Source organism: Simochromis diagramma, unplaced genomic scaffold (genome assembly GCF_900408965.1).
Source record: "Simochromis diagramma unplaced genomic scaffold, fSimDia1.1 OVJJ01000617.1, whole genome shotgun sequence".
In the NCBI taxonomy this organism is placed as follows: Eukaryota; Metazoa; Chordata; class Actinopteri; order Cichliformes; family Cichlidae; genus Simochromis; species Simochromis diagramma.
In genome coordinates this window covers 1,602,084-1,615,213 of record NW_024386953.1, presented here as the reverse complement: position 1 = coordinate 1,615,213, position 13,130 = coordinate 1,602,084, and the positions used below count along the sequence as shown (strand labels likewise).

General features: G+C 44.9%; 1 protein-coding gene across 1 annotated transcript; it reads left to right on the top strand.

Moving 5' to 3' along the window:
* The first annotated feature begins 163 nt into the window (after window positions 1-163).
* Window positions 164-11,596, top strand: rfng (RFNG O-fucosylpeptide 3-beta-N-acetylglucosaminyltransferase). Its single transcript, XM_040038612.1, has 9 exons — window positions 164-667; window positions 2,888-3,442; window positions 6,328-6,376; window positions 8,859-8,961; window positions 9,036-9,189; window positions 9,331-9,416; window positions 9,629-9,794; window positions 10,617-10,702; window positions 10,832-11,596. The coding sequence occupies exons 2-9, from the start codon at window positions 2,954-2,956 to the stop codon at window positions 10,905-10,907; spliced, it is 1,209 nt and encodes a 402-aa protein (XP_039894546.1). The 5' UTR covers window positions 164-667; window positions 2,888-2,953; the 3' UTR covers window positions 10,908-11,596.
* Window positions 11,597-13,130: the final 1,534 nt, after the last annotated feature.

Genomic DNA, 13,130 nt, shown 5'->3' with positions numbered 1-13,130 from the left:
GTCTCAGTCTGCTTTGCCACTGATGCAGTGGACAAACATGACAGACAGGGGGCGCTGAGGTAGAACTTGAAAGAAGCCGTCTCATTTGTTAAACATTTTAACAACAATAAAAAGATGCACATTTAACACGATCATTTCAAACCATGTGACATTCAAACGGTGATTGGTTACATTCAGAGGTTGGAATTTACCTTTAAAACAAGGAAATAAAACTAAGGTTACAACGTCACCAAAGCTGTGCGTTACAGAGCTGATTCAGTCACAGTCGTCATAAGTTTTATTTCCTGTTGAAATGAAGTCAGAGCAGACAAACACGGGCTGATCCCGACATCGACGACAAACTGCTCGTCGTATTCATTATTTTGAAAGGTTTGACCGGAACAGCCTTCTTGACCGTGGTTAACCCGGTGCGGGTCTGACGTGAGTGCGTCGTTTGTGGAGTGTTTGGCTAACCCTCACTCGGGGCACAGAGTGTAACTCTGCCGGTGGAGGGGGCTCTTTCTACCGTCAGGCTAACCGAGAGCCGTCGGAGCGGAGGCACACCGGGGAAAGACGACGAGACGGGTCCAGGTGCTGTTTACCGTCCAACAAACCCGGGATCGTTTGTGTTGCAGTGGCGCTTTCCTGGTGTTTCCTGTGGTAAACGCGTGTGCTCTGATGTTTCACGGTAAGTTGGTGCGAAGCCCCGGTGCCTGTGCTCCTCCACCATGCCAGACTCCACTTTAAAATCTTCCCATTTAAGGAGCGCTTGTTGTAGCACAAGAAGTTAACGCGCGTGGCGCAGGATACACGAAAGTCTGCCTGTTTACGGCTCTTCTCAGATGTTCCCAGTGGTTCACAGCTGGAGGGGTTTATTCGCCGAGCTAACACTGAACGACTTCTTTACTGAGCACGTTTACAGACGGACGGTGTCCGTGGCTGGTTTGTGACACAAGGATCACAGCAGGCGTGAAAGGCAGGGTTTGCATGTAGGTGCTGAGCTCCGCTGTGATGTGTGGTTTGGACAAAGAGACTGAAGATGCTCACGTTTTCACTGGGCGTGATGGACAGGGTTGGAGGCAGAGAGGGTTTGGACATGTGCAGTGGAGGGACACTGAGCTGCCAGGCTGGAGGATGTGCTGGGGTGATCGCTCTGGCGACTCTTACAGGGAACAGCAGAAAGAAGACAACGGGGTTCAATGACTGAATGCATTGACATTGAAATATGCAAACATAATGGCTTTATTCAGCACAGCTTCAGTAATGTTTAGCTGTGGGCTTTGGGGAGGCCAGTCCCTGACTGATTTATATCCAGGGTTGGTTTTGCTGCACAGTCCAAACATGAAGGTGCTTCGATCATTTGGTGACTCTAGATCACCCTGAGGTGGATCAGTGGAAGATGATGGATGAAAAAATGATTTATTAGTTTTGTCTGACCATCTTCCCTCTGAATGTCCCATTCAACACTATTATAAAAGAAAACCATCAAAAGGAGCCAGTCTTCACATTAGAAGGCCAAGTCCTCTCCATCTGTGCTGGGGAATTTCATGTTGTTGTGGATGGTCGTCAGTTCTGTTGTCCCAAGGTGCTTTATAGAGTAAGGTAGAGGGAACCCCGGTCCCTTGTGACTTGGTGACAGTGGGATAAAAGAAGTCCCCTTTATCAGGTCGGTCTCTGGTGGAAGCAGGCTCGGTGCTGTCTGCCACAGCAGGCTGGAGAAGTAAAGAGAAGACGTGAGCAACGCTGAAAGGTGTTCCTCTGTACTAAAAGAGTTTTGGGATACAGTTGTTGCTTTGCTGTCTGCACACACATGCTGCATATTATTGTCTGAAGAGCAGCTGCTGCTGAGTACAGCAGTCTGTGTGCAGCGAGCCTCTCAGATCATGCACTCAGATTTTGTTGGTAAATGCTGGATTGCCAGTATTAGACACATGCCCTCACTCTGTAGGACTGCAGTCGAACCGCTTCAGATGGGGGCTGGCAGCAAATCCCGTTCACCATTTTGCAACTAAGTGAGTCCCTTTGTATGGAGGAGAATCCAGTAGTGGAAACAGATGTGCGCATTCATTGGAGAACCAAGCGAGCTCAATCCAGCTGTGAAATGGAGGATTAAAAGGCAAAGCACTTAGTAAGTCCTTCACACAGAAAATATCATATAAAATATAGAAAGTGACACGTGCAGAAGTAATGTCTAATGTTTAATGGAGGGGCATGGCAGAGACGTGTGGCTGTGCAAGCATTTTAGGCACTCAAACGGAGGGAAGCGTCTCTGCAGCAGTGACAAAGTCCTGGTCTGGGGCTCAGGTGGACCTGCATTCAAAACAGGTGGAAAAGACTGCATCAGGAACACTTTGGAAAACAGCAAAGGCAGCTGCCCCCGCTCACGTACGACGGGATGAAGTGAAGCAGAGAACGGTGCTGTGCTCTGACTGTCTGGGTTAAAGGGGAGAGGGAGCTTTTATTAGCACACAGTTTGACACCAGCTTCGGTGGGGGTGGGGTCTCAGGCGGGGGCACCTTCAACATTATGCACATATTCCAGCAGCACAGCTCTGTAGGATCCATCCTGTCATCCACTGAAAACACTGAATTATAAAAAGGAAAAATCATAGAAACATCAAACAGCTGATTACAGCACAACATGTAACGTGTCCTGATCATTGGATTCTGCTTTTTCTTTACAGTGTTGCAACTTCTGTAATAAATCACGTGTGGTTGGCAGAGGTTCGCCGTCTTCATCCCCACAGTCTGATCATGTTTGTAGCTTATACATTTGAAATAGCTTAGGCTTTTAGCAGAGCATCAGCTGGACCCGTGTTGTTGCAGGTGACGTTGTGCTGCTGTTAAACTGAGGGTTTGGGATGAATGTGCCTCTCCACACGCTGTTGAATCTTCCTGTTTCTATGCAGGACTCGTCGCTGTGATCTGATGATGGGACAGGGTGCTGCTGGGAGTGACTGCAGCCCTGGAGGCTGATGAATCTGCTCCATCAGCCAGTCAGGATGCACATAGCTTCAGTCGGGGTCAGCAAGTTCTGCTTCCTGTTTTCTCTCGCGTTCTGCGGCCTCCTGCTCCTGCTCATTCCAGCTCTCCGGCCCCGCCAGGTGGAGCTGCCTAAGCCCCGACCCCAGGTCAGACCTGCCCAGGTGGGGACATCACACCAAGTCAGGGTTCCAGCAGGTTTTTTACATGTTGGGGACAAAGAAATAACGGCAGGTCTTAACAGGAGCTCAGAGGGGCTGGGGAAACCCATCAAAAGTGAAATTAGCAGGAACAGCAATCCCAAAACAGGAAAGGGTGTCAGAAGAATCCCTGAGAGAGGCGTTGGTGGACCTCGAGAGTATAAGTCACGTGACAAATTGGAGCTGAAGGACATTTTTGTTGCAGTAAAGACAACCAGGAAGTATCACAAGTCCAGACTGGAGCTGCTCATTCAGACCTGGGTGTCTCAAGCTAAAGAACAGGTGAGTGCCACTCCTGTTTTCACGTGGCCGTGCACTCCAGTGTCCATCTGTTAGGCTTTCCTATTGTCGATGCAGGCAGAGGTCCGGTCGGTCCGCCTGGTCTTACAGTCTTGGTATCAACCAGGAGCTGGTGCTATTTCAGAGCTGCTCTGACCCGTGCTCCTGTACCGACTCGCGTGTGCCTGCTCAGCTTGATGATGATGAGTACACAGTGAAAGACACATGTGGGCTTTATGACGGAGTTTTATTGTGATGTCCACAGTAAAGTGCTCGTCCTTTATTGTCCCAAACAGATGCCAGACAGAAACAATCCTGATATAAACTGGAGAAATGATCGTTTAACAACAGCTGAAACATGAGAAATGTGACATTCAAATATATACAAATGAAATAAAAGAATCTGAGCTCCTTGAAAATGTTTAAAATCAATATTTACTTTGTAAATCTGCACGTGCTCTCTGTACACCTCAAACATATTTATACAGTTTACATTTTTGTTGACTTTTGTTCCATAATACAAGAGAAGTAAAACTAACACTGTGCCGCACATTCAAACAACTCATTGATAATTGAAACATGTCTGATTACACATTACTGAAGTAATTCTTGGCTGCAGAAGGAAGTGTGTGTTTTTGTCTCCCGATGGTCCAAACTATTTTAGTTGCGGTGCTGAAAGGTTGTGCTTTGCATGGACACAACTTTCTGCAGCTTCCACACAAAAAGTGAAGATGCAGCTTTCACTGCAGAGCACCAGTGTAAGTGTAAGGCTGTGTGAGTGTGCCACAGTGTGCTGTGTCAGTTAAAACTCTGCGTTAAAGTGAGCTGAGACTGAGAGCGCTGCTGTAAGGAGATAAGTGGCTGTGACAGAAACAGATTCCCACAGCATGTAGTGAGCACATGTGATCTGGATTGTGTATACACACAGATGTTAGTCGTGAAGGATTTACTGTTGTGTACACTGTGTGGCTCTTTAGGGTGGATTTTGAGATTGCACAGCTAATGTGGTAAAGTTTGTCCCCGGTGACATTTAGCACAACCGCAGCACGTTTAAAAATCTTCATCCTTCAGTTATCGAATCATTCTGCTGCTCACTCCGTGTGCACAACGGTCTGCTGTACACAACAGCTAATGCTTAACATCCAGGTGTGTGTGTGTGTGTGTGTGTGTGTGTGTGTGTGTGTGTGTGTGTGTGTGTGTGTGTGTGTGTGTGTGTGTGTGTGTGTGTGTGTGTGTGTGTGTGGCCCCCAAAGTAGAAACTGCCGTTAATATTTCATGCATGTCTGTTCCTGCAGCAGCTGAGGTCAAGAAACATCACGATGTAATATAGAGTTGATGTGTGAATGGAGCTTTTCATTAAAGTAACTGGAGTTTAAAGTCACCAGCACAGCAAGTGCAGGTCTGACGCACTATTAAAAGCAGTTATCGAGTCCCAGCGCCGGACAAAGAGCCTCAGTTTGCAGAGAAGGAGCTTTATTGCACAAACAGCCTGCTGCACTGCAGCCACACACGTCACAGTCACACACAACTGTTCCAGTTCAGGTGTCGACCCAGTATCAGCAGCTTGGCTCAAACCAGTTTTAAGTCCATGTCTGCTGTGAAAGTTCTCGTCTGTGTGGGTTAACTGCTTACTTCCAGATGCTGGAGAGTGTTACAGGCCTGTCGCTGCATCGTTTCACTGCTCTCAGATCAGTAAAGTGTCCTGCGTGTTTAAATGTGCCTGTGAAACTGAAGGCTGCTCCTCACTGAAGCTCCTGTCACATGCAGTCCTTCCATTTAACTAATCATCAGAGAAATCACACAGATCTGCAAAAAACAACACATTTTTCAGCTGCTTGGATGTTTTTGGTCAATTTATGTTTTTCAGGGTGCTGAATCCAAAAACTCCACTTCCCTCCATCACGTGCAGTTATTTACATTAAAAAAAGCCCAACAGCAGTGAAAAACATCACTATTCTGAGCTCCTCACACCACCAAACCCACCGCACCCGCCCGCCTACTGAAGCCCCCCAGTGCCTCACGTTTTCTACTTTTATTTCTCAAGAGTCTCACTCTTAGAAATATTAAATTAATGTAAGAAATCCTTATTGGATATGTTTTTGACTCAAGTATAGGATTCCAGATTCCAGAGTAAAAAAGGAAATTTTGCTTAATGAAACTAAAAACATGAGTTTTGCAAGAGGAATTTTTAAAATATTTTCCTGGTTTCAGTGAGTAACAATCTGTAAGAAACAGTCAGGAAATCCTGTGCAGTGTTTTGGTTGCAGACCTGTGTAATCATACAGCATAAAGGAGGTTAAGAAAGGAGAGAAATGATTGAGGCCGGAGCTGTAGATGGTTTGGGAATGTAGGATGTCTGAAATGACCCTTAGATGAGGTGACTGGGGCCAAGTCCTCCTCCCAGTGAGACCATGGCACAGACCCAGCACACGCTGGAGATATCGTCTCTCCAGCGTGTGCTGGGACCATCTCAGTGTGTCCCCTGAAGTGCTGGAAGAGGTGGTTGGGTTGGACCTGCAGATGTAAAGGGGAGGGATGGATGTGCTACATTTATTTTACATTAAAGGAACGATGTAAAGTCCAGCCTGATGTCACCTTATGCACAAATAATCAGTCCCAGTGTAGAGTGAGGAGTCAGCTGATGAATGTAGCACAAATAATTTGAAACAAAGAGTCGGTGCAGCTGGTGACCGTGTGTTTCTAAATTAAATGAAGCAGTCTTTCTTACTTGCTCTCCATCTTTGCTCTTCCTCTTGCAAATGCTCGTCTTGATCAACGAGAGCAAACAAAGGAGCGAAGCTGTTCTTCACCGCGTCCTCACTGCAGAGCATTAGCTTGTGTAATTGTGCGCTTGCACAACTTTGACAGCATTTCCTTGTTTGTTTCAGACTTTCATTTTCACTGATGGTGATGACAAGGAGCTGCAAATGAGGACTGGTAAGAGGAACCAGTTTTACAGGGAAAAAGGATGACAACCAAAATGTCCCTCAGACTGCTGCAGCAGTGTGATCACATGTTGTACTGACACAGTGGAGACTGCGCACTGCAGAGGGGTTCGAACAGTAATCTGCTGTCTGTGCAGTACTGACCTTTCTCACAGCGTGTGTGTACACTCATCCTGATAATGAGAATGCAATATTTGAAACTGTTGATGTTCAGCAGTATTTTTTGATACCATTTGGACAAACAAAAGCTGTTGTTACAACGTTAAAAATTAGACCTTTAAAAAGACTGAAATAGGCTGAAAAATGATGACTGAGTCCACAGTGCTGTGAGTGAAACCTGACTTCTGGGTGTCCCAAAGCAAAGAAGCCCAGCTCCTGCCAGTGTGTCAGCACTGTGGACAGTTAGCTTTGAAATATTTAGAACTGAGATGCACGATGATGGTGCTGTCAGACAGATTGCATCACATAAAGACAGTTATAGATCAATCACTTCCTGTTACAACACAGTTATGTTTGTGCTTATCTGCTACATTAACACAGCTAACAGATCTGCAAAGGAATGGCTTATTTGAAGAGTTTCAGTCAGGTTTCAGAGCTCATCACAGCACAGAAACTGTTGAGCATAATATTTTATTACAGCCCTTAGAGTACACTGTTGTAGGTATTTGATTTGAATAATTAGTGGTTTGTATCATATCTATCTAATAGACTCCAGTTTGTTCATGTAAATGGAGAGTCCTCTTCACACACTGAGGTTAATTATGGAGTTCCACAGGGTTCAGTGCTAGGACCAATTCTGTTTACATTATACATGCTTCCCTTAGGCAGTATCATTAGAAGACATAGCATACATTTTCACTGCTATGCAGATGACACCCAGCTCTATCTGTCCATGAAGCCAGATAACACACACCAATGAGTTAAACTGCAGGAATGTCTTAAAGACATAAAGACCTGGATGGCCGCTAACTTTCTGCTTCTTAATTCAGATAAAACTGAGGTTATTGAATAGAATAGAATAGAATTCAACTTTATTGTCATTGCACATGCACAGGTACAGGGCAACGAAATGCAGTTTGCATCCATCCAGAAGTGCTTTAGTGATATAGATATATTACAATATATATTAGCAATAATATAGATATGTGAGTATATTACAGAAATGGGTCTATTATGGTATGTTATAATGTACACGGTATGAAGTATGTTGTGAATATTCTATAACTATAAGTATGTACAGGCTGTAGTGAGTACAAGCTATGTACAGGCTATGAACAGGATATAAATATGAAAAACTATACAGAATATGAAATAAATAACTTTACAAAATCTGAGATATACAGCTATACAGAAATGGGAACTATGCAAGTTATAAACAGTTGTAGGATTAAAGATTATCGAATGTACAGAATGATTATTTACACAGAGCTATACAGTAGTGCAGTTAAGATAAGTGAGGGTGTAGATAGTTTCTACAGAGGCTATATTGTACTCGGCCCGGAAAAGCCTAGAAATATGGTATCTAACCAGATTCTTACTCTGGATGGCATTACCTTGGCCTCCAGTAACACTGTGAGGAACCTTGGAGTCATTTTTGACCAGGACATGTCCTTCAACGCACATATTAAACAAATATGTAAGACTGCTTTCTTCCATTTGTGCAACATCTCTAAAGTTAGAAATATCCTGTCTCAGAGTGACGCTGAAAAACTAGTTCATGCATTTATTACTTCCAGGCTGGACTACTTCATTATTATCAGGAAGTCCTAAAAACTCCCTGAAAAGCCTTCAACTAATCCAAAATGCTGCAGCAAGAGTCCTGACAGGGACTAGAAAGAGAGAGCAGATTTCTCCTGTTTTTGCTTCCTGTTAAATCCAGAATTCAAAATCCTGCTCCTCACATACAAGGTCTTAAATAATCAGGCCCCATCTTATCTTAATGACCTTGTAGTACCATATCACCCTATTAGAGCACTTCGCTCTCGCTCTGCAGGCCTACTTGTTGTTCCTAGAGTATTTAAAAGTAGAATGGGAGGCAGAGCCTTCAGTTTTCAGGCCCCTCTTCTGTGGAACCAGCTTCCAGTTTGGATTCAGGAGACAGACACTATCTCTACTTTTAAGATTAGGCTTCAAACTTTCCTTTTTGCTAAAGCATATAGTTAGGGCTGGACCAGGTGACCCTGAATCCTCCCTTAGTTATGCTGCTGGGAGATTCCCATGATGCACTGGGTGTTTCTTCTTCTTCACTCACTGTCTGTTTATAAAACTCTTAGAATTTTGCACACAGCTCTGCAGGAGTCTATTCAAACCCTCATGCTGTCTCATCACAAAGATAATGTGCTGTAGCCACATGGATCTATGCAGATCTGAAACAAAGCAGAGTTACTGCCATTATATCCAGTCTACATATGGAGATGCAGTAGGATGCTCTAAGAAATCTTAGGTTAAAGTCTTTTCTGTTGTCTCTTCACCAGGAGCTAACATCATCAACACTAACTGCTCAGCAGCTCACACCCGACAGGCTCTGTGCTGCAAGATGTCTGTAGAGTACGATAAATTCATCGAGTCTCAGAGGAAGTGAGTGATTGCAAGGATGGAGCAGTTGGCTCTGACTCAGCCTGCACGTCTGACCCTGTGTGTTTGCGTCGTAGGTGGTTCTGCCACGTGGATGATGACAACTACGTGATCCTGCCCAGCCTGCTGCGGCTGCTCTCGTCTTACCACCACAGCCAGGACGTCTACCTGGGCCGGCCCAGTCTGGATCACCCTATAGAGGCTGCAGAGAGGGTCAAGAGTGACGGTTCGGTGGGTCAGCTTTCCGCTTTTATGGCTCCACTCGCACACAAAGAAGGGAAATTTGGCGACGCTGTCCACAGTCCCCTGTGACATGAAAGTTGGCGACATGTAATAAGAGCTAGCTAATGTGCTCTTTCCTTTCTGGTTCAGGTCTCTGTCAAGTTCTGGTTTGCCACAGGTGGAGCAGGTTTCTGTATCAGTCGAGGTCTGGCCCTGAAAATGAGTCCGTGGGCCAGGTAGGATGCTGCCTCTGCTTTGAAAGGATTTCTACACTCTTATATTTTGTACATTCTGGTGCAAAATATCTACATTTATACACATATGCATGCTCTTTTCAACTCGCATCAAATCTCTGTGCAGCCCCTGTGAGGGTGACACGTCCTCTTGATTTTCTGCATGGTTGATCCTGAGAAAGCTCAGCTTGGACACTGTTGTCTTGTGTTTTCAGTTTGGGGAATTTCATCAGCACAGCAGAGAAGATCCGACTTCCAGATGACTGCACCATCGGCTACATCATCGAGGCGCTGTTGGAGGTCGCTTTGACACACACGCACCTTTTCCACTCTCACCTGGAGAACCTGCAGAAGCTGCCCATTGACACTGTGCTGGAGCAGGTGAGCGAGAGGTGGCCGGGGACGGCGTTTTACAGAGCTCTGAAACAAAACCTGAAAAACGTCTAAATGTTGTTCAGTTAACAGATTTTGTAAAATGACCCACAAAACCAGTGTGAACTAAAGGTGAGCGGGAGATGATACCAACCCACTCAGTTTGATAATGGAAGCTCAGATTCATCCCAATATAGTTTAATATCTTGATGCATTTAGGAAACATTTAGGAAATACAACCTTACAAAGAATTCAGTTCAGTTTTATTTACACAGCACCAAATCATAACAGTCGCCTCAAGGTGCTTTATATTGTAAGATAGACCCTACAATAATACATACAGAGAAAACCCAACAATCATATGACCCCCTATGAGCAAGCACTTTGGCGACAGCGGGAAGGAAAAACTCCCTTTTAACAGGAAGAAACCTCCGGCAGAACCAGGCTCAGGGAGGGGCGGGGCCATCTGCTGTGATTGGTTGGGGTGAGAGAAGGAAGACAGGATAAAGACATGCTGTGGAAGAGAGACAGAGATTAATAACAGATATGATTCAATGCAGAGAGGTCTGTTAACACATGAGTGAAGAAGAAACACCCAGTGCATCATGGGAATCCCCCAGCAGCCTACGTCTATTGCAGCATAACTAAGGGAGGATTCAGGGTCACCTGGTCCGGCCCTAACTATATGCTTTTGTATTTAATGTATACATTTGTTTAGATTCACTAAAATCCGTCATTTTCACATGAGGGGGGTTTTCAGTGACAGCAGCTGTGACGTCAGTCTCCATTAAATGTTGATTTATTGTACACTGTATGATTGTTTTGCTGTAGGTGACTCTGAGTTACGGAGGGTTTGAGAACAGAAGAAATGTAGTCGGTGTGGTTGGAGGGTTTTCACTGGCTGAGGACCCCACAAGGTAAACACTGACACTCGCTGTGTCTGAACATCAGAAAGCATGGTTACATTTACCATCTGTATGAGCTGCGATCACAGTTGTTCTAATTATTGTTGATGGTTTCCTGTAATGAACTCTTTGTGTTCACAGGTTTAAGACGGTCCACTGCCTTCTGTATCCTGACACTGAGTGGTGTCCAGAGCTCAAACCGCGCCACAGAAACTGAATTCCAGTGTGAACATTTATCCTGCAGAGTCGCTCTGAACTCTCACTGTAAAGCCTTAAAAACTGAAGCCAAAGAAGCTGTTTGAAGACCATCCAGGCCTGCAGAGGAGAGTTTCTCCACTTCTAACAAGCTTTTAAGAGTCGACCTTCTCTCAATTCAACATATATTTGTAGCATGTTTTTTATGGTCGAGCGGAAGCTGAAAAGGTGAAGTTCAAGAACAGCGCTCAGGACGACAATGAGGCGTTCACTTTTGCATCTACACCGAACATGAACTGTGATTGGATGACACATGATGATCTTAGAAAGCCTCTCTGAGACCCTCAGTGACCCTGGTTGAGCTCCGGGTAACCGCGGGGCGATTATCTGTGAGTGACTGTGACTGTTGCTAAAGTCACGCTAACACAGTAACAATGATGGACAGCTGGTGTACAAATGCTTCATGCGTGTGCAGGTTGTGCGTCGTTCAAGCCAACAAAGCCAAAGTTGTTTTTAAAGGGCGACGGTAAAGCCGAGGGGAAAATCATGACTGTAAAACGCAGCCTCTCTTCTCCCTGAGCTCGGCGAGTTTAGGTCAACAGCTCTTACATGACAGATGTATGTGGAAACCTCTCTGTTCCTGTTACTTTGGTAAATCCCTGACTGGAGTTTAAAAGCTTTTTAAAAAGTATTAAAACAGTTTGAAGGAGGTAGAAGATTCCTGGTTGGCTGTTTCAGCTGCGGTCTGAAGAAGCATGAGGTCTATTATTGTGACGCCTGTTTTCTAGGGGTGCAACGATACACACAATTCACGGTTCGGTTCGATACTTTGGTGTCACGGTTCGATATTTTTTCGATACAAAAAAATGTTCATGCCTTTTTAATTTGTCATTTATCAGAATTATAAATATATATTTTAACCCAAACGTACAGTTTTTAAATTTAATGTTGCTGAAACAACAAAGTAATAAAATAATAAATCTATCTGATGGAGAAATCACTCATCTTTGGAAAAGAGAGTTTATTACAGAGAAATGGCTCTTTCCAAAATAAAAGCTATACTATCCGCTTCTTCTGGGCTATATTCTCAGCAGCATATTAAACATATCAGGTCCCCATAAGGAGAATCATGTGCTAACGGCTGTCTAAATGACTCGGGTAAAGTTTGTAGCATGCATGCTTGTTGTTTTTGTCTGCTTCCACTTGTCTTTGCACTAGGATGATGTCGGCGTAAATGTGCAGTCATATTCGTTGTGTTCCCACTAGTGCTGTCAGCGTTAATCTGAAATGACGTTAACGCCACAACACGGCAAATCTCCGTTAACGAGCTACCGCGGATCGCCCCGTGCGTGGGGCTGGACGGCGTCAACGCGTTAACGAGCTAACTGCGCTAACACACTAGCTCCCACCCATGAAATTGAGCATTGCGTGGCACATCCAACATACTGTTTTACTTTTGTCCATGACGCGCTTACCTTCAGGGTCATACGTCACATGAAAACCAAAATAGTTCCAAACGCCACATCTGAATGAGGGTGGGGGAGGTTCAATTTGCCATGTTGCAACGAGTTTAGCTTCTGTCTCGCTAGCTTGCCCTGCGCTCAGTGAATCTGCGTTCGACTACTCCGCCTAGGCTGCACTGTCGAGTGCAGATCCACTGAGCGCTCAACACAGACAGCATCGTCAGAAGGAAAGTTGATGAAATAAATTAAAAGTGTTGTATTGCTCGATACATATGCGTACCGAACCGAAAGCACTGTATCGAACGGTTCAATATCGATACGAGTATTGTTGCACCCCTACTGTTTTCTGTTTCTGTGTGATTAGACTGACTGCTGCAGAGGAGCAGATGGTGGTAAAAAGCGACACTAACATCGTTCTGCTGCTTTGTAGTTTAGTTTTAAACGGGGTCATTGAAAGATTTCGAGTTGGTGTTTGCTGTGAGTCCAACATGTAGACGTGCGCACAGGAAGGACCTCACAGTACTGTCATGTACTTGTACGCTCACGATGCAAGAATAGGATGTTCATTCCATTAGGATCTGAGGTCATATGAAATATTAGTGACAGACATGAACTTGGATCAACATGAATGTTTGATACGAGTAGACATGTGACCTCCTGTCTGTGGCCGAGCGCTGCTTTGCTCCTGGCACTCCTACAACGTTACCAGCTGTGGTGACGTGGGGAGTGTCCGTGCAGACTCTTTGGGTTTTATGTAAACCTGCTTTGCATGTCTTGTAGTT

Bases quoted from the DNA above. Each gene is read 5' to 3' on its own strand.
- rfng (XM_040038612.1), top strand. From the start codon at position 2,954: ATGAATCTGCTCCATCAGCCAGTCAGGATGCACATAGCTTCAGTCGGG. The intron at 6,377-8,858 runs GTAAGAGGAACC...TCTCTTCACCAG, and splicing joins GGAGCTGCAAATGAGGACTG to GAGCTAACATCATCAACACT. The intron at 8,962-9,035 runs GTGAGTGATTGC...TTTGCGTCGTAG, and splicing joins TTCATCGAGTCTCAGAGGAA to GTGGTTCTGCCACGTGGATG.